The 25,300-nt window shown below is 35.7% G+C and overlaps 1 protein-coding gene across 1 annotated transcript in view; it reads left to right on the top strand.

Annotated features, from left to right (window-relative positions):
• The window catches only part of fstl4 (follistatin-like 4), a 202,096-nt gene that overhangs the window by 12,828 nt on the left and 163,968 nt on the right, over window positions 1-25,300 (top strand). The window contains exon 3 of the mRNA XM_016555391.1: window positions 3,729-3,762. Within this exon, the coding sequence (XP_016410877.1) occupies window positions 3,729-3,762 (34 nt within the window). The remainder of the gene's footprint in view (window positions 1-3,728; window positions 3,763-25,300) is intronic.

Here is a 25,300-nt window from a genome sequence, read left to right as displayed (position 1 = left end):
AAGGGATAGTTCAGAAAAAAAAAAAAAAATGCTGTTAATTTACTCATCCAAGATGTAGGTGACTTTCTTTCTTCAGTAGAACAGTACAGATGATTTTTTAGCAGAAACCATGCTCCTTGGTGAGTCATATAATGCAAGTATAATGCAAAAAAGCATATCAGGTAACACTAAATTAATACCGTGACAATATATTGAGGTCTTAAGTAATGAAACAATCAGTCTGTGCAAGAAACTGAACATTATTTAAAAAAATATTTAACCTGTAAAAATGTATTACCTGTAATCCATAACTACAGGCAAATTGGTAAATCCGATTCTTTTCTGTGAACTGGTTCTTTTGGACGGTTTGTTTCAATAAACTGGTTCAAATAACTGACACAAAGTATAGACATTTATTAAAGCACCCCATAATGATGCCAAACATGGATGTTCTGGTGTCTGTCATCCTGTGCTGATCCGTCATTTTTCATTGTGTGTGTTTCGTGTCTGCATGTGGTGCAGTTTTGAGCCTGCCTGTCTGTTTTTCCCCCTCGGGGTGGTTTGAGTTTTTTTTTGTTTCATTTTTATTATTAAAATAAAATACCATTTCTCCAGCGATTGAGTCCTCGCTTCATCTCCCTGCACGCACCGTGACAATTCCGTCTTACGCAGTAAATTCCATTCCGCGATTCCTGCATTGAATCGCAGAGAGCCCTATGATTTCTGCATTGCAGTTTTAAGGGCATAAAGAGTCAAACATGTTTCATATTTCCTGCCTGCTCTCACAGATTCATTGCACACTGTAATCCTAATTTATTTTCACAATACCTATTGTATTCTCATTGCTTATCGATAGTACATCCGTTATCTAGCATCTGCTTTTTTTTGTGTCACTGAGCATCATACTCACAGGGAAATGTCACTCTGGCGATATCACTCTTGTGCCGTATTGAACTCGTTTCAGAGGATTGCTTTATTTTACCCAAGGCTAAACTGTAAGGATTCATTTTGTCATCATTTACTTACCCTCATGTTGCTGAAAACCCATATAATAATTTTCAGTCTTCAGTGTCTGAGCTGCTCTTTTTCACACGATGACAGCAGACATTTTCAGGCTCTAGAAAAGACAAAACACAATTTACCAGTTTCCAAATCTCCAAATTTGCTGCCTCAAGATGTGTTGAGCCAGGTTTGATGTCAATAATGTCAAACGCCAGTTTGAATTTCAGTTTATCTTTTTGAATGAGATTTGAAAGCCGCAATGAAATATAACTCTTTTCCTCACACAACACGATCATATGATTTCAGAAGATGTGGAATGTTGACATGTTGAACGAATTGCTCTTATTGTTTTTTTTGTTTTTTTTTTATGGTGCATTTTTGGGTTAAATAATTTGTGCTTGTATATTTAATCATGCAAAGTTACATTTTAAGTATAGACATTTATTAAAGCACCCCATAATGATGCCAAACATGGATGTTTTACATGTCTAAAGCATATAAAGTGAATAAACTAGTCTTCATCAGCTCACATTTTTTTAAATACTGTAAACATTGAGAAACCATAAACCGTTCATTTCACCCCTTCATTCAAGTGCTGGGTTCACTCATGCTCATATCAGCGGCTCATCGGTCTTCGGTCCGAGTCAAACTGTTTCCTGACTGAACAAGCATCTTTTAAATAACCTTTTAAGAGTTCCCACTCTTTTGTTTTGATTCAGTAATAATTGATTCAGTAGTCTTGTGAACTGGTTCGACATGCACATCACACAAATCACGCATCTCTGTGACTTGCAAAAAACAATACGGTTTTTGTTTTTTATTGCAAATTAAGTGACAGCTTGCACATTGTTAAAGCAGTTACGCTAGTATCATAGACAATAAATACCGCACATCCCTAGTTGCAAGTAAATGTGGCACAACCCTTTTTTTTATACATCTTGTCCTCCATGCACAGCTTAACGTGCAAACTGAACTGCTGTGGCTTCTCTTTCAAACGGCTTGATTTTATTGATGAGATCTGCAGAAAGCACATCAGACGAGCATGAAGCAATTCCCACAGTGTTATCAGAAATACAGGAGCAAAAAGAGAGCTGCCCCTGAGAGCAAAGATCCCTCTAAAATGGTAATGTTCCCGGCTTACTTCCACTGGGACATTAATGAGGATCGACCTGGAGAAGAGGATCTACATTCCTCTACAGCTGAAGATCAGCCTCAGGGAAACTGAAGTGGCCAGCATCTGTGGAGATGCATGAGTGATGGTGATGTGACAGAGAATGCAGGTTTCTGAGCCTGGAGGAGATAAGGGCTCTGATCTCTGATCAAGATGGTCAGCATGGAGGACACTGCGCTCACACTTAATACCCTGCATAGGCTCCAATACTGAGCTTTTTTGCCAGTTTGGATATGCTTGGATATGTTTGTTTATTGCTTGCTGTAATGCGCATGTCTGATTATTTGATATGTGCACATTACATCCCTTACCAAAAAGAAGTATACTTTAAGTTTATTTTATTAAGTATACTTAAGTAAAGTTCAAGTATACTTTATGTAGTAAGTATACAAATATCAGTGTACTAGTAGTATACTTGTAAGTGTACTATTTCAGTACTCATTGGGACTTTCTTGTTAGTATATAAAAGTATACTTTTAAGTATACTTTAAGTATAACAGTAGTAAACTTTGAGTACACAACTAGTTTACCTTTAGCTTGTACTGCAACTATACTAAAAGTGAACTTAAAGGTATACTGATAGTTTACTAATTAGATACTTGTAACATTTTTAGTACACTTTTAAGTATAGTCTCAGTAAACTAATCGTTTTGTAGTTTTACACTGCAAGTATACTCGTAAGTTCTTTAAGTGAACTTTACATCATACTTTAAGTATACTACTATGTCCCTATTTAGGTATGAATTTGTATGAATTTTGTTACATGAATATCTGAACACACAAAACATCAAAAGAACAGGGTATCTGCTTGTAAACAAAAACATTTTATTCTAGCTTCATGCATTCTTTTTTATAAACATTTAAATGTGGGTAAGTTTCATAAATAAAAAAGAATAAATAAATAAATAAACAACAAAAAGCTGAAAAAAGACTATGAATTGGATTCAGAATGATGATCCAAAAGCTTGACAATCATTATTACCTCTTCATGGGTCAACATTTTATTTCACAACGTTACACAATTTTGATGCTGTTTTATGTCTGATGATCATGTTAGATTATGTGTGAAAGCATCTGTTGTTTTTCGGTTTCTTCTTCGCTGTTTCTGTGTTTTGGAAATTCTGTACAGAAGATGTGTAATAGCGCCCCCTAATGTATAGCAATGAAAACATTCTCGGAGAACAAGTAGGCTGTAGCTCAAATAAATTTTGACTTTTTCTAAGTATAAGTCAGGTGTACTTAAATGTCATTTTAAGAATATTTCTGAGAAGTACATAAAAGTAGACTGAAAGTATACTTTCCTATTTTTTTGTTTAAAAGAAGTATACTAATAACACACTTGAATAAACTTCTTTTTCGTAAGGGATGTGCATGTCTGATTATTTGACATAATCAGACATGTACATGTAAAGTGGTCTGTGCTGTATATTTTAACTTCGAATTTTCTGGTGTACTACATGTAAACCTGTAGGCTTTACTACTAACCAGTGAAATAGTTAGCTTTGTTTTGGAGTCAGATAGGGCTGTTCTCATATTTATAGATTATATCTTAATATTTTCCCCTTTTCTTTTGCAGCAATATGGAGGAGCTGAAAATAAAGTCAAGCAAAGTAAGTCCAAACTTGCATATTTATAATGATGTTCTTGTGCATTCTGGTTCAAGCATGTTATGGGAACGGTTGCTTTAGCCTCAAGAAGTTGACATTTGTTTTAAAATCTTTTGTTTCACAAATAAAAACAATGGCTAACTGCTATTTAAATTGAGTTTGTGCATCAGCCTGGGGTGCTTCCATCAGCATCTTTAAGTTCGTCTTAAAATCAGTGGCCCAACGGTGCGTGCATGAGATGGCTAATGGAAAACCAAAGGATACTTTAGGGATCTCAGGGATTTAATTTGGGATCGTGGGTTGATACACTAGGGAATTCTGGCTGAATGTAGGTATTATATTGGCTGTTGTGTGTCTCAAACAGGCCAGCGCCACTCCACACATCGCTTATGTGTCTCTGGTAGTGCTGTGGAGCGGTAATGATTTCTGTATTGATTGCAGCGCGTGCTTTGACCTTGCCAAATCAAAAATAACCTTTGCACATCTTTATGGCCATTGTATTGGAATGAAATGATTGCCTGAGAGCTGTTGTAGCTAGCAAACTAACACATTCAAATACAAGGGTGTTATTAAATAGTATTAGTGAAATTATTAGGCACTTTTTCTTTTTCAGTTTAAAAGAAAAAGTGCCTAATAATTCTGCACACCTAAATATAAGGAGTTTTTCACTTCCAGCCTTCATGGACAATTATATATCACTTATAAATGATTAAATACAAAACTAATAGTAGTTATTAAGATTGATGTGGTTTGGAATTGGTAAAATGAGCTTGGAAAAAAATATGATCAGAATATCAACGTGCATAATAATTATGCACACACTGTATAAACTTAAACTAAAATACATTTAAATGTATATAAAAGAAAATATGTGTCTGAAAACATTATATTCAGTTCACACTTGAACGTTCTTTTTTTTTTCTCGCAAAAAGTACTCTTTTTTTTAAAAGTGTAAAAATTCTTGTTTAGAAGTAATTTATCCCTTCAATGTATAGTTTGTAGAAACAACAATGTTAAAGGAGGAACTGCTTTTGATGTTTTAGCATGTTGATTCGGATTTGAACTACGTTTGCAAAGGAACTCTTACTTCCACGGATTTACACCTGGCTGAGCGTAGCAGATCAAAAGCTTAACAAAAATCAGTTGGAGAAAAAGTTTCCCATCATTTGTGGTGCAAACAGACAGACAGACAACTTCTCCAGTGTGTCAGAAATATGCAAATGATGTGTTGATTTCCCCTTAGGGACTAATTATTCACTGGCTTCGGACTAAACTTAACAAAACATGCAGTGGCATGTCTGATTTTTCTTTCCGCGGCTGGCATCACGTTACCTTCTTATACACGCGTATCTGCGTATCGCGGCACGTTATCTCACTTTCCCTGCCTTCCAGAGAGGCCTCTTTGTTGTCATGTCTGTGCGTCTCGCTTCCAAAGGCTGGCATTAATCAGACTGCCCCAGTTTCTGAACGCCTCGCGTCTACCCAACCACCCAGCCACTTGAGCGGATGACCAAACGATAACAGGGCAGGCTGACAGCCTTTTGGCTTCCACACAAATCATAAATAAATAACGTGCCGCAGGCAGCACGCCGAAAAGGTCACTCAAGAAGAAAGACAGGAGAAAGCCTGCACTTTTGTGGCAGACACAATGCACAATCAAATCTCCCGCATTCAGCGGCTGAACCATCAGGATTCATTTGGCCTTGAAATCACAACGAGAGGTTTGTTATTGTCGCGAATTAAACGATATCATGAGGCAAAGCCCATTAGGGAGCCCTCTGGTTCGTTTCTACACTAATTGGAAGGGAATTCGATAAGGCGCAGCACCTCGCTTATGCGTCTGGGTCACGGCAGAGCGTAATGGATAGAGAGTTCAGGAAAACGGAGGCATGGTCTTGTTAGTCTTAGATCCCAGGCCTGAACTAATAAACCAATCGGTCGCATCCCCATTACAACATAATGCACGTGACGAAACGGCTCTGTAATGTAATAATGTACTAACTACAACAGCGGCCCTCTATACTCGCATCAAATAAGGACGTAAATGGAGAGCAGATGACATCTGACTACAGCGCCACCCCTCTTAACAACAAGTTCACAACCTCCATACCAGTGTTATTTTACTATCATTGATATACTATTATATAGGGATGCACTGATTAGTATTGTGCGGTGGCCGAGAAGTGCAAAGCAAATCACAATTCTGAAAACAAAATACAGTAGCTCTCTGACATTCAGGGCAACAGACAGATATTACTGTGCAGTATCAGTCATATGTCACTGTCAGATTACTGGAGAATAACTCTCCAGAGGTGTGTAATTATATTATCCCTGGGTCCAATAAAGTTTTCACGGCTCATAGTCCATAAAATTCAGAAACCAAAATCAGCAAGCCATCAGAAACGAATCATAATGTTGAATTATGATGGCCAACGTTGAGCTTGTGAGTCGAGGTGAGAATCTTAAGGCATTTAACTGTTCTCGTTCCACTTAATGATTCTTAGCAAACTACAATATGTTTGTGTTATTGTGTATTTCCAATACCCTTTGTTATAACAGGACTCTGTTCTAAATGTGTATTTGAAAATACTGTATATATTGTCAAATGAACAACTAGTGAGTGATTAGACTCGTTTATGTAAGTTCATTTGGAATGAGAAATAATAAGGAGCAGTTTGTGTAAATGACCATCATGTAAAGTTATCTAACAGGCAAAACCCATGGTAGGAATGTTGCATGTATATCAGCCTCTCTCCTAAACGGGTTAACACTACAAGAAGAAGAAAATACAAACTGACTAACCATATTCAGAAGTCATTTCTCACTTCAGTTAAAGAATTTAATTGGAGCACAAAATGTTTTGAGACAACAGACTGTTTGCGAGAGAGACTTCAAACATCATATGAACAGCAACCTGTTCATATGAGCACATGTAGCTGTAATTTATTAAGTTTTGACCACTAGGGGGTGTAGTGCCAGGATGTCACATAAGTTTAAGTTAATAAGAGAAAGACAGCCTAATTTCAGTGAGCTGATGCATTACACGCTAACAGTTTGATATGAAAAATCTCTTGCTGGTAATGTTTCTTATGAACGATTGTAATGAATTTAAAATTATGTCAATTATCAGACCTACTGAAACCACTGGTAATTGATGGAGAAACAGGACCCAAAAAAATCAGAGAAAAAAAAAATAGGGATGCACAATATTGATTTTGCCGATATTTTTCCACTCATTTCGGCCGATACCGATACCGATATATTTCCTTTCGTTTGGAAACAACACCAAGTCTCTCCTGTGCAGAGATTATAAACAAATTATTTTTAATCTTGGTTAGATTTGTAAGGAGCCCGGGAAGTCACCTGTAGAAAAAAAACAAAACAATTTGTGGCGACAGTTTTGCAATTCGTCCCCTCAGTTTATAAACCGTACTCACAAATTCTTAAACTGTTAACAAATCGTGTCCATGGATTAATAAACCGTACACATGAATTTCCAATCCATAATATTTTATTAAAAGTAGGCCTACAGTGCTTCCTAAATAAATAAAACTCCTTACTGTCAAACATCCTTCAGGCAAAAGTTCGCTTCAAGAATGAGCACACTGCTGATGTGATGTTATCGCTAGCACACCCTGAGCACATGTGAGTTGTTCTTATTAGCAAGGCATATCAGCATAATTTTTCCTATCGGGCCGATGACGATGTTTACATTTTAAGCCTTTATCGGCAGATTCTGATAGCATTCCAATAATATTGTGCATCCCTAAAAACAAAAAATGAATGAGATACTTTGAGCTTTTGGAGGCGCTACAGTAGTTACCATTTGAAGTGGATCAAAAATGTTCATTAAAGATTTAATCAACAATATCTTAATTTGTGTTCCGAATTTGAACGAAGGTCTTACGGATTTGGAACGACACGATAGTGAGTAATTAATGACAGAATTTGAATTTTTGGGTGAACTAACCCTTTAATGATTCTTAGTACCTTTGAGGACACAAACTGCATTGAGCATACAGTCTAAAAACAAATATTTTGGCTAAACAAATATGAAATGTAATGGTTTGCTTCTTACTTGAGTTGCTTGAGAATATCTTTTTTAGTTATGCGGCCTTGTGGCCTTGAAATAATCTACACAGGTTTTGGGTTTATTCCAGAAACATCCACAGTACCTCTCTGACATTCAGGGCAACAGACAGATATTACTGTGCAGTATCAGTCATATGTCACTGTCAGATTACTGGAGAATAACTCTCCAGAGGTGTGTAATTATATTATCCCTGGGTCCAATAAAGTTTTCACGGCTCATAGTCCATAAAATTCAGAAACCAAAATCAGCAAGCCATCAGAAACGAATCATAATGTTGAATTATGATGGCCAACGTTGAGCTTGTGAGTCGAGGTGAGAATCTTAAGGCATTTAACTGTTCTCGTTCCACTTAATGATTCTTAGCAAACTACAATATGTTTGTGTTATTGTGTATTTCCAATACCCTTTGTTATAACAGGACTCTGTTCTAAATGCGTATTTGAAAATACTGTATATATTGTCAAATTAACAACTAGTGAGTGATTAGACTCGTTTATGTAAGTTCATGTGGAATGAGAAATAATAAGGAGCAGTTTGTGTAAATGACCATCATGTAAAGTTATCTAACAGGCAAAACCCATGGTAGGAATGTTGCATGTATATCAGCCTCTCTCCTAAACGGGTTAACACTACAAGAAGAAGAAAATACAAACTGACTAACCATATTCAGAAGTCATTTCTCACTTCAGTTAAAGAATTTAATTGGAGCACAAAATGTTTTGAGACAACAGATTGTTTGCGAGAGAGACTTCAAACATCATATGAACAGCAACCTGTTCATATGAGCACATGTAGCTGTAATTTATTAAGTTTTGACCACTAGGGGGTGTAGTGCCAGGATGTCACATAAGTTTAAGTTAATAAGAGAAAGACAGCCTAATTTCAGTGAGCTGATGCATTACACGCTAACAGTTTGATATGAAAAATCTCTTGCTGGTAATGTTTCTTATGAACGATTGTAATTAATTTAAAATTATGTCAATTATCAGACCTACTGAAACCACTGGTAATTGATGGAGAAACAGGACCCAAAAAAATCAGAGAAAAAAAAAATAGGGATGCACAATATTGATTTTGCCGATATTTTTCCACTCATTTCGGCCGATACCGATACCGATATATTTCCTTTCGTTTGGAAACAACACCAAGTCTCTCCTGTGCAGAGATTATAAACAAATTATTAAAAAAACAATTCGTGGCGACAGTTTTGCAATTCGTCCCCTCAGTTTATAAACCGTACTCACAAATTCTTAAACTGTTAACAAATCGTGTCCATGGATTAATAAACCGTACACATGAATTTCCAATCCATAATATTTTATTACAAGTAGGCCTACAGTGCTTCCTAAATAAATAAAACTCCTTACTGTCAAACATCCTTCAGGCAAAAGTTCGCTTCAAGAATGAGCACACTGCTGATGTGATGTTATCGCTAGCACACCCTGAGCACATGTGAGTTGTTCTTATTAGCAAGGCATATCAGCATAATTTTTCCTATCGGGCCGATGACGATGTTTACATTTTAAGCCTTTATCGGCAGATTCTGATAGCATTCCAATAATATTGTGCATCCCTAAAAACAAACAAAACAAACAAACAAAAAAATGAATGAGATACTTTGAGCTTTTGGAGGCGCTACAGTAGTTACCATTTGAAGTGGATCAAAAATGTTCATTAAAGTTGTCCTAAGACAAAAACGCATTTTGGTGTTAGGTTTTAGGACAACTTTGATGAAAGGTTTTGATCCACTTCAAATGTTGACTAGAGTGATTAAGACCTAAAAGACTCTCTTCTCTATGTGTGTGTCTAATATCAAAGTTTTACCCCCCCATCTAGAGGAATAATAAGATGTGAAACAGATTTAATCACTGCTTGGCCTCCTAATACAGAACTTAGACGCTTTGTTCACTGACAGGATGCCTGTTTTATAAACTGAAAATCTAAATCACATTTGCTCTTTCTGTGGGTCTCTGGGAGCGTAAGTCATGGCTGTGACACTCATCTGTTGAAGTCCTTTGCAGTTCTGTGTCATTCTGCAGAGGACACACTGTATTTGCATATCTCTGGGGCAGTGGAAATATTATTCAGAGACTGTCACGTCGGGTTACATGACTCAGTAAACAGAGTGAGTGTAATGCCTGTGCATGTCTGACATGTTATCAATACCAAGTGCAGCAGCATTGAGCCATTCCCCGCTTTTAGGTATAATACAGTGTACTTCATGAAAAGGTTGTTGGTTTATAATATATATATACAGTATATTAGTGCTGCACAGAAATGTGCATCCTGAAAATCTGGGTTCAGCTTTGGCTTCAGCTTAGAATTTTCATTTCGGTGCATCAAATATTATTTATTTATTTGTTTGTTTGTATAATAATAGTCAATTATTGATGCTTTTTTTTTCTAAAAACCACTATATTTGTGGTTTTAGTCATATGAATCATTATCAAGAAGTATGTATGTGGCCTGATTCTTACTATTAACTATAATTTTTGCCTCAATAAACTCCTAATTTGCTGCTTAATATATATATATATATATATACAGTATATAATTAATATGGTCATGCAGAATAAGGCATTAATATGTGCTTTATAAGTACTAATAAATAGACAATGTACTAGTAATATGCATGCTAAAACGCAACTAGTTAATAGTGAGAACTGATCCCTATACTATAGTGTTGAATTAAGACTGGTGGTTGGTGAGGTTGTGAACTGCTGATCTGAAGGAATATTCACTTTCCCAAACATATTCCCATTCGATTATCCACCCTGAGGGAGGACGAGTCCAGACGAGAGCATGTCAGAGATGCACTGCACAGAGTGTGGAATAATGGAATAAAGTTATTGTCTTGTTATTGTCTTGTTTCTTATAAGTCGATATGGCATGAGCCTCATTATATCTCCCTGAAGACATTCAGCATATATTTGTGTTATTACAGGGTTTCAAGGCTGTCTTCTAACACCTCACAGATATGCAAATAGAGCAGCTGAGTGCATTGGCCAGATGCACGCGCAACAGAACAGCCCGCCTTTCATTGTGTCACTTTGTTCATTTCTGTATTTGACAGGCAATTACCAGCATCTTCATTTGCTGCTTTAGGACTGCACCATTATGCATGTTCACTTCCAGCGTTTCATTAGACAGAATAAATTGGCCATTGTGTTCAGTGCATGATGTAGCTATGAATGGCATTTAAATCCTCAAAATTGTCATAAAACTGCTAGAAGTTGTTGATAAAAATCCGTCATCACCCTAACGGTGCCTTATATGTATTTTAAAATCCTTAAGTGTATTTACTGAAGTGCATTATTGGATTGAATGAGTGTACTAAATAATCTCCTCTATGGTTTCGTACAGTATCTGACCAGAAATAGTGCGCTATATAAGGTTGTAGGGGCAATTTCAGACATGGTTTTGGTTTTATTGTTGCTGCTCAATGTAGACAGCCTGATTGACTGCCATTGGCAAAGGTTAAATATGCCCGTCTAGCTCATGTTTCTACAGAAACACTGTTCAAAATGATGGAGCTGGTGACTTGTCCTGTGTGAACAACATTTACTGGTAGGAATAAAGCTGTCTTGCTCTTTTTTCTTACTTATCAGTTAACCAGATTTAATTGTGGCACGTCTACATTTTTTCCCATGAAGACATATTTTACCATGTACACTGTGTTATTCTGAACTGACAGGAATGATGCCACATTGCCAGACAATGAAACTAAAATAACAACAGAAACGTGAGTACGTTGTGGGGTGTTTTGTTGTAGTGTCGCTAGTATTAAAACAATGAATTATTTATGAGCAAATGTGAATCTGGCTCAGGTGAACCAGTGAGCACAACTCTCTCTCTTTCTCTCCTTAATTGGATTGAGTGGGCAGATATAGTATATCTGAGCTTGTTTGACATGCTTGTGGTGGTTTCTAGGTTGTTAAATTTACCTACCAAATGTTCTACTGCTGGAATTGAGGGGAAGCACTTTGCATGCATGCTGTGCTTCAAGACCAATACCTCATTTCATCCATATAACACACTGCTGTTCCAAATTTTGGGATCAGTAAGATTTTTTAATCTTTTTTAAAGAAGCCTCTTCTGCTCACCAAGGGTGCATTTATTTGATCAAAAATGCAGAAAAACTAATATTGTGAAATATTATTACAATTTAAAATACTGGTTTTCTATTTTAATATAATATTATTTAAATGTAATTAATTTCTGTGATCAAAGCTGAATTTTCAGCATCATTACTCCAGTCTTCAGAGTCACATGATCCGTCAGAAATCTTTCTAATATGCTGATTTATTATCAATGTTGGAAACAGTTGTAGATGTGTTCATTTTTTTGGTTTAGTGCATATAAATTTATTATTATTATTTAGCATTAATATTATTAAAAATACTTGAGGTTGTGCCTCCAGTTATTGCATCTGCCATGTTACCATCAGAACTCTGTCGTTATTAAAATTCATAAATATATTGTATATTAAAAAATATTTTTTGCAGGATGTGAACCTTATAAGGATAGATTTGTTTCTTTTGTATTTTCACTTTTAATTTATTTGTTTTGTGAGGTTTGTCAGTAGAGATGATCCTCCATTGTGAAATTATTTTGTACAGCAAACAACTGATTATTTAAAAGTGGATATTTGTAAAAAAAATTCTGCATTAAACTCTGTCTAATACACCTTGTAGTGGCAAGCGCTTGAGATACATGAACTAGAGATTACACAACAATAAAGACATTGTTTTAATGCTGAAAATCATTAAAAATCAATCTTTTCCAAACAGAAAACAAACCGATGTCATGAAATGACACTTTTAACCAGCTTGCACCTGGAGATCACCGGTGCACATCATTGACAAAGGACGGCACAGAAAAGTTTTGAATAAATTGGACCTTTTTTGACATTGGATTGTCATGTTTTTGATGTCTTTTTGTATCAACATATTTTAGAACTCATTTGAAAGGAGAACATCTCCTCTATCTACAGTATAATCTCCTTCCCAAACAAGCGTTCTCCTACCTGCATGTTTGATGAAACAATGAAAATCCATCCGTTTGATGAAGTACATCCCTCGTTCATGTTTGAAGACTTTGATAGGTTAGAGGATATCAAAGCTTCCTAGCGGAGGCCTGCGAGCAGAGGAGAGGAAATCAGAGTGAAGAAACACTCATCTGTCGTTTGAGGCTCCTGGGAAATACCTTTGTTAAAAATGTACTTCATACTCAAACACAAACGGGGCAATTTGTGCAAATATCATGTGTAATAGTGGGCAGGATCGTATGGACCCCTGAGAGGGGGTCTCACCCCGTCTCATCAGTTAAAGTTTCAGAAGTGGGTCAGCAGAATGAATTAGTTGTGTCATTGGATAAGGACATCGGTGGAGGAAGTGAAAGCAGGCATAGCTGGTAGTTTGAGCTCGACAGTAGTCGTTTCTCAATCATTTTCTTTGTGCGGTGTGTATTCGGTTGGTCTCGGGATCGTTTGCTCCCTCATCAGTACCTAAGCAACTAGTTTTAAGCTCCCTTATCATATGGTACTACATTTTTATACCAAGCTGCTTGTCAAACAATATCATGGTGCTATCATGTACAAAATCATAGTATTATCATGGTACATGTCCAAAAATTTTGATTCCGCCATATCATACATTCATGTCCCATCTACAATGTCATTTTCATAAATTGCCACCAAAAATGAAAATTCTATGCTGAAGCCAAAACTGAACTCGAAAATGTATCATTTAAATATATCAATCGATCTGTCGATTGCTGTCTATTGAACACATTAATTGGATGCAATTAATTATAGAAAAAAAAAAATGTGTTTAATTATTAACACATTTAATGAAGCCATTGTGCCCAGATCTGTACGCCATCTTACATGGATGCAGTTGTATGCTCTAAAATTCAATATATGACCCTCTATGGGTTTTTGTCTTATATTTATGTCATATATGATATGGTTTAGCAATATCACACGAGAGTGTTGTTTTTCCCAAATATCTGCACAATTGCAAATGTGATATTGATTTTATAAAATAAGCAAGAAGTTAATATAGAATCATCATTACTGACTGAATCCAGTTTTTAATGAATTGAATGAGTCAATGATTCAGTGAATCATTCATAAAGACAGTCACTTGCTGAATGAATCAGCTGTTTGAACAGATTGGTTGAATGGACGTCTGAATGACTCACTCAATAAGACAATTGGTGTGCCGTAATAACAAATCACCTACTGTCTGAGTAGGTACTACATTTGAACTTACTTCATGATCATTAAAGTGTTTATTAATGTTCTATTTAATATGAATATAGATAGTACACTCAAAAAAATGCTGGGTTAAAAACAACCCAACTTGGGTTATTTGGCAACCCAGCGCTGGGTAAATATTGGACAGAACACATGCTGGGTTATTTTGACGCAGCTGGTTGGGTTAAATGTTTTTACCCGCCATGCTGGGTTGTTTTATTTATGTCATCTATTGTTTAAAAATTATTATATTGCTGGCTTAAAATGGACTGGAAAGTAAAAAAAAACAAAACAAAAAAAAACACACACACACACACAGAATTACTAGAGGCAACAGCAATAATCAAAAGATGCACATTTAATATTAAGCAAGAACACATGGACAAAATAGAAGACACATTGAATTTGTTTGGGTGAATACGGCAAAGTTTACAACATACATTTAAACTAGTTTAACAAGCATTGTAGACATAAAAAATGTAACATCTAAAATTTTAATTTAAGTGTATTCAACCATTCTCTGTAATTGCTTTTCACCGAAATAACGCTAATTCTCGAGCCAGTGTGTCGCTGAAATCTGAGCTGGTGAAGGGCTGCTGTTCGCGGGGAACTGCAAACTTCAGACCACCGCCTCGCGTTCCACTCGTAGCTGAAAGATGCCGCGACCGACTCCAAAACCTGGCCATAAACAAACAGTACTGATATTAGAGAACATATATTAAAATCAAATTAACTTAAACTCAGTACTATAACGAATAAAATCCATTTATGTTATGCAAGGCAAAAGGCGTTTCCATCATGCGAAGTGACCGCTGCTGGCGCAGCTGACTGACATCTCGTCCTTATGCTGTGTTGCGTAAAATAATACAATTTACAGCACAGTAAAGACTTTATAAATGAAATGTGTACAAACCTTTATTTTGCTTAAGAAGCGCACCAAATCGGCGGCGCTGAGAACCGCTCTCTCCTGTAGCGGACTCAAAAAGCCCGTGCTCTGACTGTAAAGGTCCTTGCACACTGAGTCCGAAACTTTCATATGCGTTTTTCAGTTTTTTTCGTATTCGTCATCCTTTCCTATCAAAATGCTTGCTATGGATGCGAAAACGCAGAAAATTGAACCTGGCCAGAATTTGTTTATGACGGACGAAAGTTTCGGAGGCAGTGTGTAAACGTGATTGACACAACGTGAGGTCGTATTTATTTTTCAACGTGCGAAAATTTCGGACGAAAAATTCGGACTCAGTGTGCAGAGACCTTAACTCGGCAGCTGGGTTGTTTCATTGGAGAAAGGCTCAACCCAGCGGTTGGGTAGAAAAAATAACCCAGCGTTAAAAATGACCCAACAACTTAGTTACAGAAAAACTACCCAGCACCTGGGTAAAAATATTAAAAACAACCCAATAAAATGACCCAACGGGCTGAGCCCAGCATTTGGTTTAAAAAAAAAAAGAACCCAGCATTTTTTAGAGTGTATGAATGAAATTTGGACGTACTACATCTGCCGTGTCATTACTATCACGTGACCTACCGGCATCAGTTGCGTTGCTTCACTGCTATTCATAAATCCTCTCCCGTGTCTTAATAGGATAGTAAAGTGTCATACAGATACTTTTCGCCTACTGTTTTTCGAACAGTATGAATTCAGACATACTACTGTTTTTGCATACTGTTTCTGCATGCTATATAGTTTTCGGTTGAAAATTGATAAAAATATGTGAAGATTGAAGTCGGTTGAGATGTTAAACAAATCGCAATACAGTTGGTGGTGGGGGTTTATATTAAGGTATCTCTGAGGAGAACTGACTGTCTTTAGAAAAGTTTCGATGGTATTTTCTTTTAATCTTGTCTCTGTATAATACATAGTATATAGCTTATAGTGTTTATAAGCGCAGTTCTGCTTAGTTCACAGCGGTAACCAAGGAAACACTGTATCGCTGTTGTTCCATAAGCGCCACCTGCTGTAAGAGAGTGAATTTGCATCTCATTCAGCCCGTCTGCTGTTTCTGTTTCATTCAGTTGTTTTATGTAGTAAAGTTTCACAAAGCTAAAGTCAGACCATTCTGGTTTTTGCTTCAAATGTCAAAATTATACAACCTAATTCAAATCAAAAACTGCTCATGCTGCTTGTATGCAGCATCTTTGTTTGGATTGTGATTAAAATGCAATTTTTGTCTTAAATTTTAAATGGAAAGAGCATAGACAAATCTTATTTTTTATATGAAGAGATTTATTTTATTTGTATTATTTATTTTATTTGGAATTTGTTTTAAAAACTCAATTAAGTTTTGTTATTTGACATATTTCAGTTTCACATAGAAATGTGAAGCATTTTGTCTGAGAAATAATAAATCGTAATCATATCGTATTGTGAGTTGAGGGAGTCATTACATCCCTAATATTTAGAGAATAATTTCATTTTCTAAAAAATGTCATATTTAAAAATTTTTTTTCAAAACAGTTAATGTCCATTTAAAACCCATTAATCTCATAGCATTATTTATGCAATTCTTGTGTAAATGCATTCATGCCACCTCAGAACAGTCTGTGAAAATACACCTAAATGCCACTTCCAATGCAGCTTCTAATTTTTTATTTATTTAATTTTTTTGTAATGGGGGAAGTTTCCTTAATTGCAATTTATTAACATGGCATTAATGACGGGACATGAATTCATAACTGCAGTACATAAAGGAACCCCATCTCCTCCATGGTGCACACACACACAACTCTCGCCGTTTGGCTGCATAACAATAATTTAGTGCTGTATCAAATATTAATAGAGGCGTCTGTGAATATTTTAATGGCAGAGTTAGCACGCTAGAGTTAGCACATTCGTCCTGTCTGTTCAAAGCGGAGAAGCAGGCTGAACACAGAGCTGGATTTCCCTCTGCACGTTTGCGGTGTTTATTCAGGCTTTAATTAATGCAACATGCAACAAACTGTCTTAAAAATGTCCCTGCGGTGAACTGGATGAGTCTCATTAGATGCTGTGGAAGAGCTGAAGTACAGGAATGCAAGCATGCCACCATTCAGTGAAAATTGACATTTGGATTCCAAAACAGGCCATTTGTGTGATTTAAATGTATATCCAATAGATCCGATCCAGTTAATCTCGTCATTCGATCCGAATTAAGTTTCAGTCAGTTCAGAAAAGTTGTGGTGTAGACCTAGAATAATTTGATCCACAGCAAAAATAAATAAATAAATAAATAAATAAAATAAAAATAAAGCATTTTTTAAATGCTTGAATACGATTCAAAATTAATGGAAACTGTGGCTTGATTCTGAGAAATTTGCTAACCCAATAACTTTTGTTTGACAAAATATTTAATGAAAATTCACTGAAACAAACAAAAAAATTTTTAAAATGTGTGTTGTCTCTTTACAAAAATGTTAGATTTTGTAACAACAACCCAGACTCATTGAAAAACTGTGCCTGTGGTGACATTTGTGCAAAATGACATTGCTTCTTGCTTATTTCATGACACTGTCAAAGTGAGATGCCCAATCAAAGCACGTTCAGTTTTACCTGAAACACATGAACATGAATCTAGCAATTATAAAGTTTTAAATATGGATATTTTTATTACAAAACGCATCTTTATTAACCCCTCGGAGTCATGTGGAACGCTTTTTATGATGGATGGATGCACTTTATTGGGCATCAAAATCTTGACCACCATTCACTGCCATTATAAAGCTTGGAAGAGGCAGGGCATTTTTAATATAACTCTGACTGTATTCGTCTGAAAGAAGAAAGTCATATACACTTAGGATGGCTTGAGGATGAATAAATCATGCGGTAATTTTCATCTTTAAACTTAACTGATAGTATTAACAAAAGCAAATGGAGATTAAAAAAGCATTTCCTAAATTTATTTCATCTTGTTTCTTTTGTTGTCACAGTACTAACATTTCAGTAGTCAGTACCAATACCAGTCAAAAATAATTTGCGTGAAAAGGAATATAAGTTTTACTGGCACAAGTTTATGTTTCAGCTGGAAACTGCAGTGAATTGTATGTATAGGCATGTTTTAGGAGATGCAAAAATGCAGGTAGCGGCATAACTTCTATCACTTCTATTAACTTCTTTGAGGAATTTAGACACAAATACTAGAGCAAAAAATAAAAACTTTTTGTTACGTAAACTAGTTATTTTTTGCCTTAAGGTGGAGAAGTAGCAGGGGTCTGTAAGTCTTTGGACAGCGTAGCTTCTGTATATGCTGGGTTGTACAGAGAGAGGAGTTCAAAGAGGAATTCTGGGATGCGCAGATGCCACCCACTAGCTGAGGGAGACACCGCTGGATTTACGGGAGGGCTTACAGACCCTCATGCTGTGGAGCACGAATCCCCACTGAGACAGACTGACTTCCTCTCTAATCCACGGTTATTTTATTCTGTGGCATGTGAGCGAAGACGCTACTAAGTACAGCAGATCAGAGGAGAAATCACAGCCATTACAGTCATGTTCTTACAGCTGTAATCGCCTTCCAGTGCACTCAATGCGAGTGTGTGAATGCAAATGCTTTTGGATACATAAATTCAATGTCATGTGGCAATGCAATCTGAAACGTGTCACACTGTGAATCATAGTGAAGATTTGAAGATCTTTTTCCTTTAGAGTCATTAGTTACATCATTTTTTCGACTTGTATGATTGGCCAAGCAAAGGCTTCTGAAGTAAGGCTGAAACAATTAGTTGATACTATCGATCTAGAATAAAAACAAATATGTATTTTTTGTTGTCGAAAAGTCATTTCATCTGATTTGACCTAATGTAAGGGCCTGCAATAATGCGTTTTGTCCAGTGTGGCGCTGTAGCAATTCTGAAACATGAAAATAAAGCTGAACCAGTAGAGCGTGGGAAGGTTTTACAAAACTGCAAACAAAAAAATGCTGTCATGTGTGAAAGGCCCGATATACTCACGGCAAAGTTCTTTTTTGTTCTTCACTTAGGAGTAAAGAGAAATTTGATATAGGCAAGCAACAGTTTACTGTTAACGAAGATCCCAATGCTGTTGAGAGCAGCATTTAGATGATGTAAATATGTGCTGCACGCTTTAACAACAACAACAACAACAAAAATGGCAGCTGTGAGAAAACAGCAGTTAAGAAAGCATCTGATAGTATTGATGTGGATATATTTGCACAAGCTCTGCATTCAGTACTCCAGTGAAGTCACATTACGTTTATTTATATAGCGCTTTATGCAATAGGCTACTTTAAAGCAAGCAGCTTTACAGTATTAAATAGGCCGATTGATTTTAATATATTAATGTATTGCTTTTTATATTTGAGCCCCTGTCCCTGAGAAACTCTCATCCCTGTATAAACTGGATTGATTTGAATAACTTTAATGTACTTGAAGTGTGCACCAAGTATCGGATCGGGACTCGGTATAGGAAGATACTCAATATTCAATGACTCAGATCGGATCGGGGCACAAAAAATCTGATTGGGACATAGAGTTAAACATGAAAAAACATCAGTGTCAGTGTCGCTTTCAGTTAGAAATATAACTTGATTTTCTGCTATAAAGCAGCTCTTAATGTATTTAAATATGTATAGAATATATGTAACTCAGTATTTTAAGAAATTGCAAAATGATCAAAATAATCCTATGTTGCAGTCCTTTTCTGAAGTCAAGTGATTAAAAAACTCCAGGTGTGTTAGAACTTGGTTTTATTGCAATAAAAGCTGTATGTTCAAATATATATGCTGCAATTGCCGCTCTTGATCTGCTCTGCTGCAAGTTGCTGTCTTTTCTATCTTGCCAGCAGATGTGCAAGGAAAATAAAGAGCCGTCCGTCTGATGGAAGCCATTTGTCTGGGATGATACATGCGCAGCCGTCTGTGTCACATCTCTCTGAGAGAGTCCGGTTGTGTGATAACTGTTATTTATAGCTGTTCCAGCGCTCTGTGTTTGGCACATGCATCATGAGCTTCTGCGCATTTCACTCCACACTGTTTGCTTTAATGCCGCCTCTCTCAGATGTGCAAGGAAAATAAAGAGCCGTCCGTCTGATGGAAGCCATTTGTCTGGGATGATACATGCGCAGCCGTCTGTGTCACATCTCTCTGAGAGAGTCCGGTTGTGTGATAACTGTTATTTATAGCTGTTCCAACGCTCTGTGTTTGGCACATGCATCATGAGCTTCTGCGTATTTCACTCCACACTGTTTGCTTTAATGACGCCTCTCTGGAAAGGTGCAAACTTTATGTGTCATTGGCACCATTTGTTGTGCTGAGCTCAATGACAGACCACAGCGATGGAAAACAGAAAGACTGCGAAAAGAAAGACAGAGGAGATACAGTCAGAGAGGGAGTAGCTGGTGTACGTCTAATTTCTGAAAGTCCTCGATAGTCACAGCACTCGGTGTGAGGATGGAAAGGCCACACGTATCTTCTGGAGATCTTCAGAAAATAGATTTGGACATTGTCTGAAGAAATCTCTTTTACAAATCTACATCTCCAGAAGCCTGCGCTCACAGGGAAGCATATAATCACTTCGAATATATATATGCAGATCACTAGGGTTGGTTTATAGCATTATGCGTTAAATGTTTCTCTATTTCCAAGAGGACACAAGTAGATTTTGTGTGGATTGTCAGTAAATTTATTTTAAGGTGAAAGCAGTGCTGGGTAGATAACTTACAAATTGTAGTCTGTTACTGATTCCAAATTACATGACATACAAATCCATTACATTACACATTTTAGGTAATATAATTAGACTACTTTTTGATTACTTTTAGATTAATTTTGACCTAACTTGTTTATCACATTGTTTTAAACAGGATAATCTAATATGAAAATATAGATTATAATCTAATATAATAATATGAAAATACAAAGAGAATGAAAATGGTAACACTTTATTTTAAGGACCTATTCTCGCTATTAACTAGTTGCTTATTAGCATGCATATTTCTAGCATATTGGCTGTTTATTAGTATTTATAAACCACATATGAATGCCTTATTCTGCATGACCATATTTTACATCACTTAATCCTACCCCATACCTAAACTTAACAACTACCTTACTAACTATTAATAAACAGCAAATTAGGAGTTTATTGAGGGAAAAGTTGTAGTTAATAGTGAATATGTGTTCCCTATTCTAAAGTGTTACCAAGAAAGTATATTGCATTCATTGTTATTAACAACATGAAGTGTATTAAACCAGTGTTTAGACCCAAAAGTGGGCCGCAAGACTGTTCTGAGTGGGTCGCGGAGTCTACAGTCAAAGAAACAACATCAACAACAACAAAAAAAAACGAAATTCTAAATGTTTTTTCTGATTTGAGACTTTTATTTTGAAAGACATGCGTGAAACCTGTTGACACTTTTGTCAGATGCAGTTTAAGTAAAGAGCGCCTGAGAAAAACGCGCTGTCCCGATTCAGTATCTGCAATCAGATGAGATGTTGTCAGGCTTGAGGTCAGTGTCATTATTCTATCATTATTTTCGTAACTTGTTACGAAATAAAAAAGTCTCTCACCTCAGAAAAGCGAACTATCCTGTCCTGTCAGACGTTATACTGTGCTTGTAGCACGCACTCTTCAATTGCACGCGCAAATGCGGCGGCGCACGCTGTATATCACTTCACTAAAGCGCAAAAAAAACTACGAGCATGCAACGTGTGAAATAAAAGTAAAACACCAATAAATCACATAACTGGTACTTTGTGTGTCAGCTGGGAAGGATTTGCATGAAGGGATGATATTCACTCTAGTCAGGAGCAGTTTGCATGTTTCATTAACTGTTCATGTTATTATTATTATTCACCATGGTAACTGTTTCCATAACCCAAAAATGTCATGTTATTTTCACTTTGTGTTATTTTGTACATCTCCTAACAAAGTGGGTCGCGGCTTGATGACCATGGGAAAATGTGGGTCCCATGGCCAAACCAGTTGAGAACCACTGTATTAAACATTACATTACATTTCCCAAAGTTTGGTTCATGAAGGAACTGCTGGTTTGTGAATATAATGAAAAGCTAATAATTGATTAAATCATAAAAGTGTAAATGGGTGTAAATCAGATTACACTGTAAAAAAAAAAAAGTGTAAAAAGTGTAAATCTCATGGGTGCTACAAGGAAATATATTAGGTGGAAAAGGTAATGAATGAATGAATGAATGAATAAATAAAGTTAGGAATCCCTGGATTACATGTAAATAAGAAATAACATTAATTTGTGCATTTTAATGTGTTTGAAAGACAAAAGTCTTCCAAAGACATATCAATGCATGGTTAAATAAACTACTGAGTGATAATTCAATAAAAATGAATGTGTTCATCAGTAGTTGATGCAATGTTGAAATGTTGAGAAAACACTTCCTAAAACGGCAATGATTTTTGTAAATCCAGTGGTCAAATGATGGCGTCTCAATTTTCAGTGTATTGTATCCACCTGACAACGGACTGGTCTTTGTGTGAATGTCCACAAAATTGGAAGACTTTCTGAATGTATAATAGGCTATTTTAGAAAGGAAAATTTCAAAAATTAAAAAGAAGAATGAGGGTAAATCAATAAAGAATAATGTATTGCTATTGTGTGAATAGTATGTAATTATGCAATCAATAAAAAAGTAAGTGCAGTCTGATTACAAGTATTTTAAAATGTAATATAACAATTACTTAATTTTTGGAGTCTGATTATGTAATCCGTATAGCATGTAGTCGCTCACTACACTCGAAAAAATGCTGGGTTGTTTCAACCCAACTTTGGGTCAAATATGGACTAATCCAACCGTTGGATTAAATTTTTACATTAAATCTTTAACCCAAAAGTTGGGTTAGTCCATATTTGACCCAAAGTTGGGTTGAAACAACCCAGCATTTTTTCGAGTGTACCCAGCTCTTGGTGAAAGGTCTTGAAAATGACTGATAGTGAAACATTATACATTCAGCGGAAGATGTGTTTGGAGTGGATTATTTTTCTTACCCCATTGGCAAATAACTGTCATGTTTAAAACAAGATAAATTGAAGGTCCTTCTTTGCAAGCACTTTCTGTAACTAATCCACAACCTTAAACAAAGACACGCACTTACTTACTAATTTCTTAAAACAAAAAGAATCTTTCTTTTCGTCTCTGCATTTCTCCCTTCCTCTACTAGTCTGTTTTATACTCTGAGAATCCTTTGGCATCTATATACGTACCTTGGCATTGTGTACTATGAATATTGCTGACTCTTATGATGAATTGCTTGTGATGCTCCTCAGCTGTTTATTCAAGTTTCTTGGGGTAAAAAGTTTGCTAAATGAATAAATGTAAAAATAGTTGACTGCAAAAGCAAAATTGTGTGAGATAATAAGGCTAGTGGTCAGAATATTTCTTCTTTTTTAATCTACCAACATTTTTTAAAACATATTTATTGATTGATTTGATGAGGTTTAAGCTTAAACAGTTTCAAAATCTATTCTCTACAAACAGCTCTATTGTACCCGATTTTGCTTCTTAAGTACATTTTAGTTTTGTGTCTAGCTCGTTTAGTTGTTTTAGATATCTAACTTAGATATTTTTGTTGGAAAACAAGTAAAATGCATGTTTTAACTTCATATTTATTGATATATAAAGCAGAACGCACATACAGTGCTTGTTGACGGATACACAGGAGCAGAGAGCCCACAGTGAGATGTAATGTGAGGAAAAGAGATGTTTTATGTCCGTCTGTGTGACCGCCGCCGCCACACGGGATACGGTACGAGTGAGTGAAACAGCTGCTTGGTGTCTGATGGCCAGATGTTGACTGAGGTGACCAGAGCTCTGGGTCAGAAACTCAGACTGATGCCAGAAACACCAGTGTTACGAGGACAAGGTTTGCATAAAAGAAATGATTGGAATTCAGAACATGATCGTCATTATGACAACAATAAAATAAAATATTTATTTTACTCCCATTAGATGAAACAATGAAAGGTTATTATTTATTTGTTTCTAAATGCATGTTATAGATCTTATTGTGAACAATTCATCATTACATATGTTTGATTTATTTATTAATTTGACCTTTAGTGAAATGTAAGCAGCAGTGTCGTTTTAGTTTTATTGAAATACTATTATAGATTTTATTAATATTTTAAATCAGTTTTTATTTTATATTTTCCATTTTCAATAGTTACAATTTTAGTAATTTTGAGTAAGTACAGTATTTCTCTTTTTCTAAACGCCACCTACTGTCAGAGAGTGAATCTGCATTTTCACTCAGCCGTCTGCCATTTTATTTTAAACTAATGTGAAAATCAGACTGAATTGTTACATTTCAATGGAACATTTAACAAATTTAACAGTTGATGGAACATAAGATAAAAAAAATAAAAATAAAAAAACGAAGAAGAATTCAGGTGAAGTGAAAGAAGAAGAGGAAAAAGAAAAGGGAGAACCCGCTGAACTCTCTACCTGACAACATTTAAGACATCCTAATATGTATATTACTTAAAAATTGTAGTCAGTTACTGATTACAGATTACAAAAAAAATAAAAAAAAATAAATAAATCAAAGTTACTCATTTTAGGTTACATATTCAGATTACTTTTTTTTATCTAACTACTTTTAAACTTACCATTGAAAGTAACATACTGACATAAACAAGCAAAGAGAAAGAAATCATAAAATGCATTAAACATTACATTACACCGTGGTTTCCCAAACTGGGCTTAATGTAAGAACTGAAGTGGGTTTGTGAGTTGATAAAAAACTAGCAATTTATTAAATCCATTGTATGAATAATATGTAGTTTTAAAATGTAATATACTCTAATTACAAGTACTTAATTTTTGGAATCTGATTATGCAATCCAGATTACATGTAATCAGTTACTACCCAGCAATGACGACATCACATTCATCATTCACAGAAAATGAGATCCCAGAATGCATTGCTGTGAGCTCAGTGAAATAATTTCAATACCAAAAATAGTGAAAAAGTAGTTTAGTGAGCCGAGTCTCTTGTGTACTTCATGTGTATGTGTGTGTGTGTGTGTACCTACTTAACCATATTTTGGGGACAAATCTGTACCCAAAAGTGAGCTAAACCTGACAAAATCTTCCAAAACCTCCCTTTGGGGACGTCCTCATTTGTAAAACTGGTATAAAAATAAAGTAAACAAATTTTTTTTTTAATTGTAAAAATGCTGATTGTTTCCTGTAAGGGGTAGGTTTAGGTGTAGGGTGATAGAA

The sequence above is a fragment of the Sinocyclocheilus rhinocerous genome, unplaced genomic scaffold, assembly GCF_001515625.1.
Source record: "Sinocyclocheilus rhinocerous isolate Xijiao unplaced genomic scaffold, SAMN03320098_v1.1 scaffold1427, whole genome shotgun sequence".
Taxonomy (NCBI): Eukaryota; Metazoa; Chordata; class Actinopteri; order Cypriniformes; family Cyprinidae; genus Sinocyclocheilus; species Sinocyclocheilus rhinocerous.
This window is presented reverse-complemented; position numbering and strand designations above follow the sequence as displayed.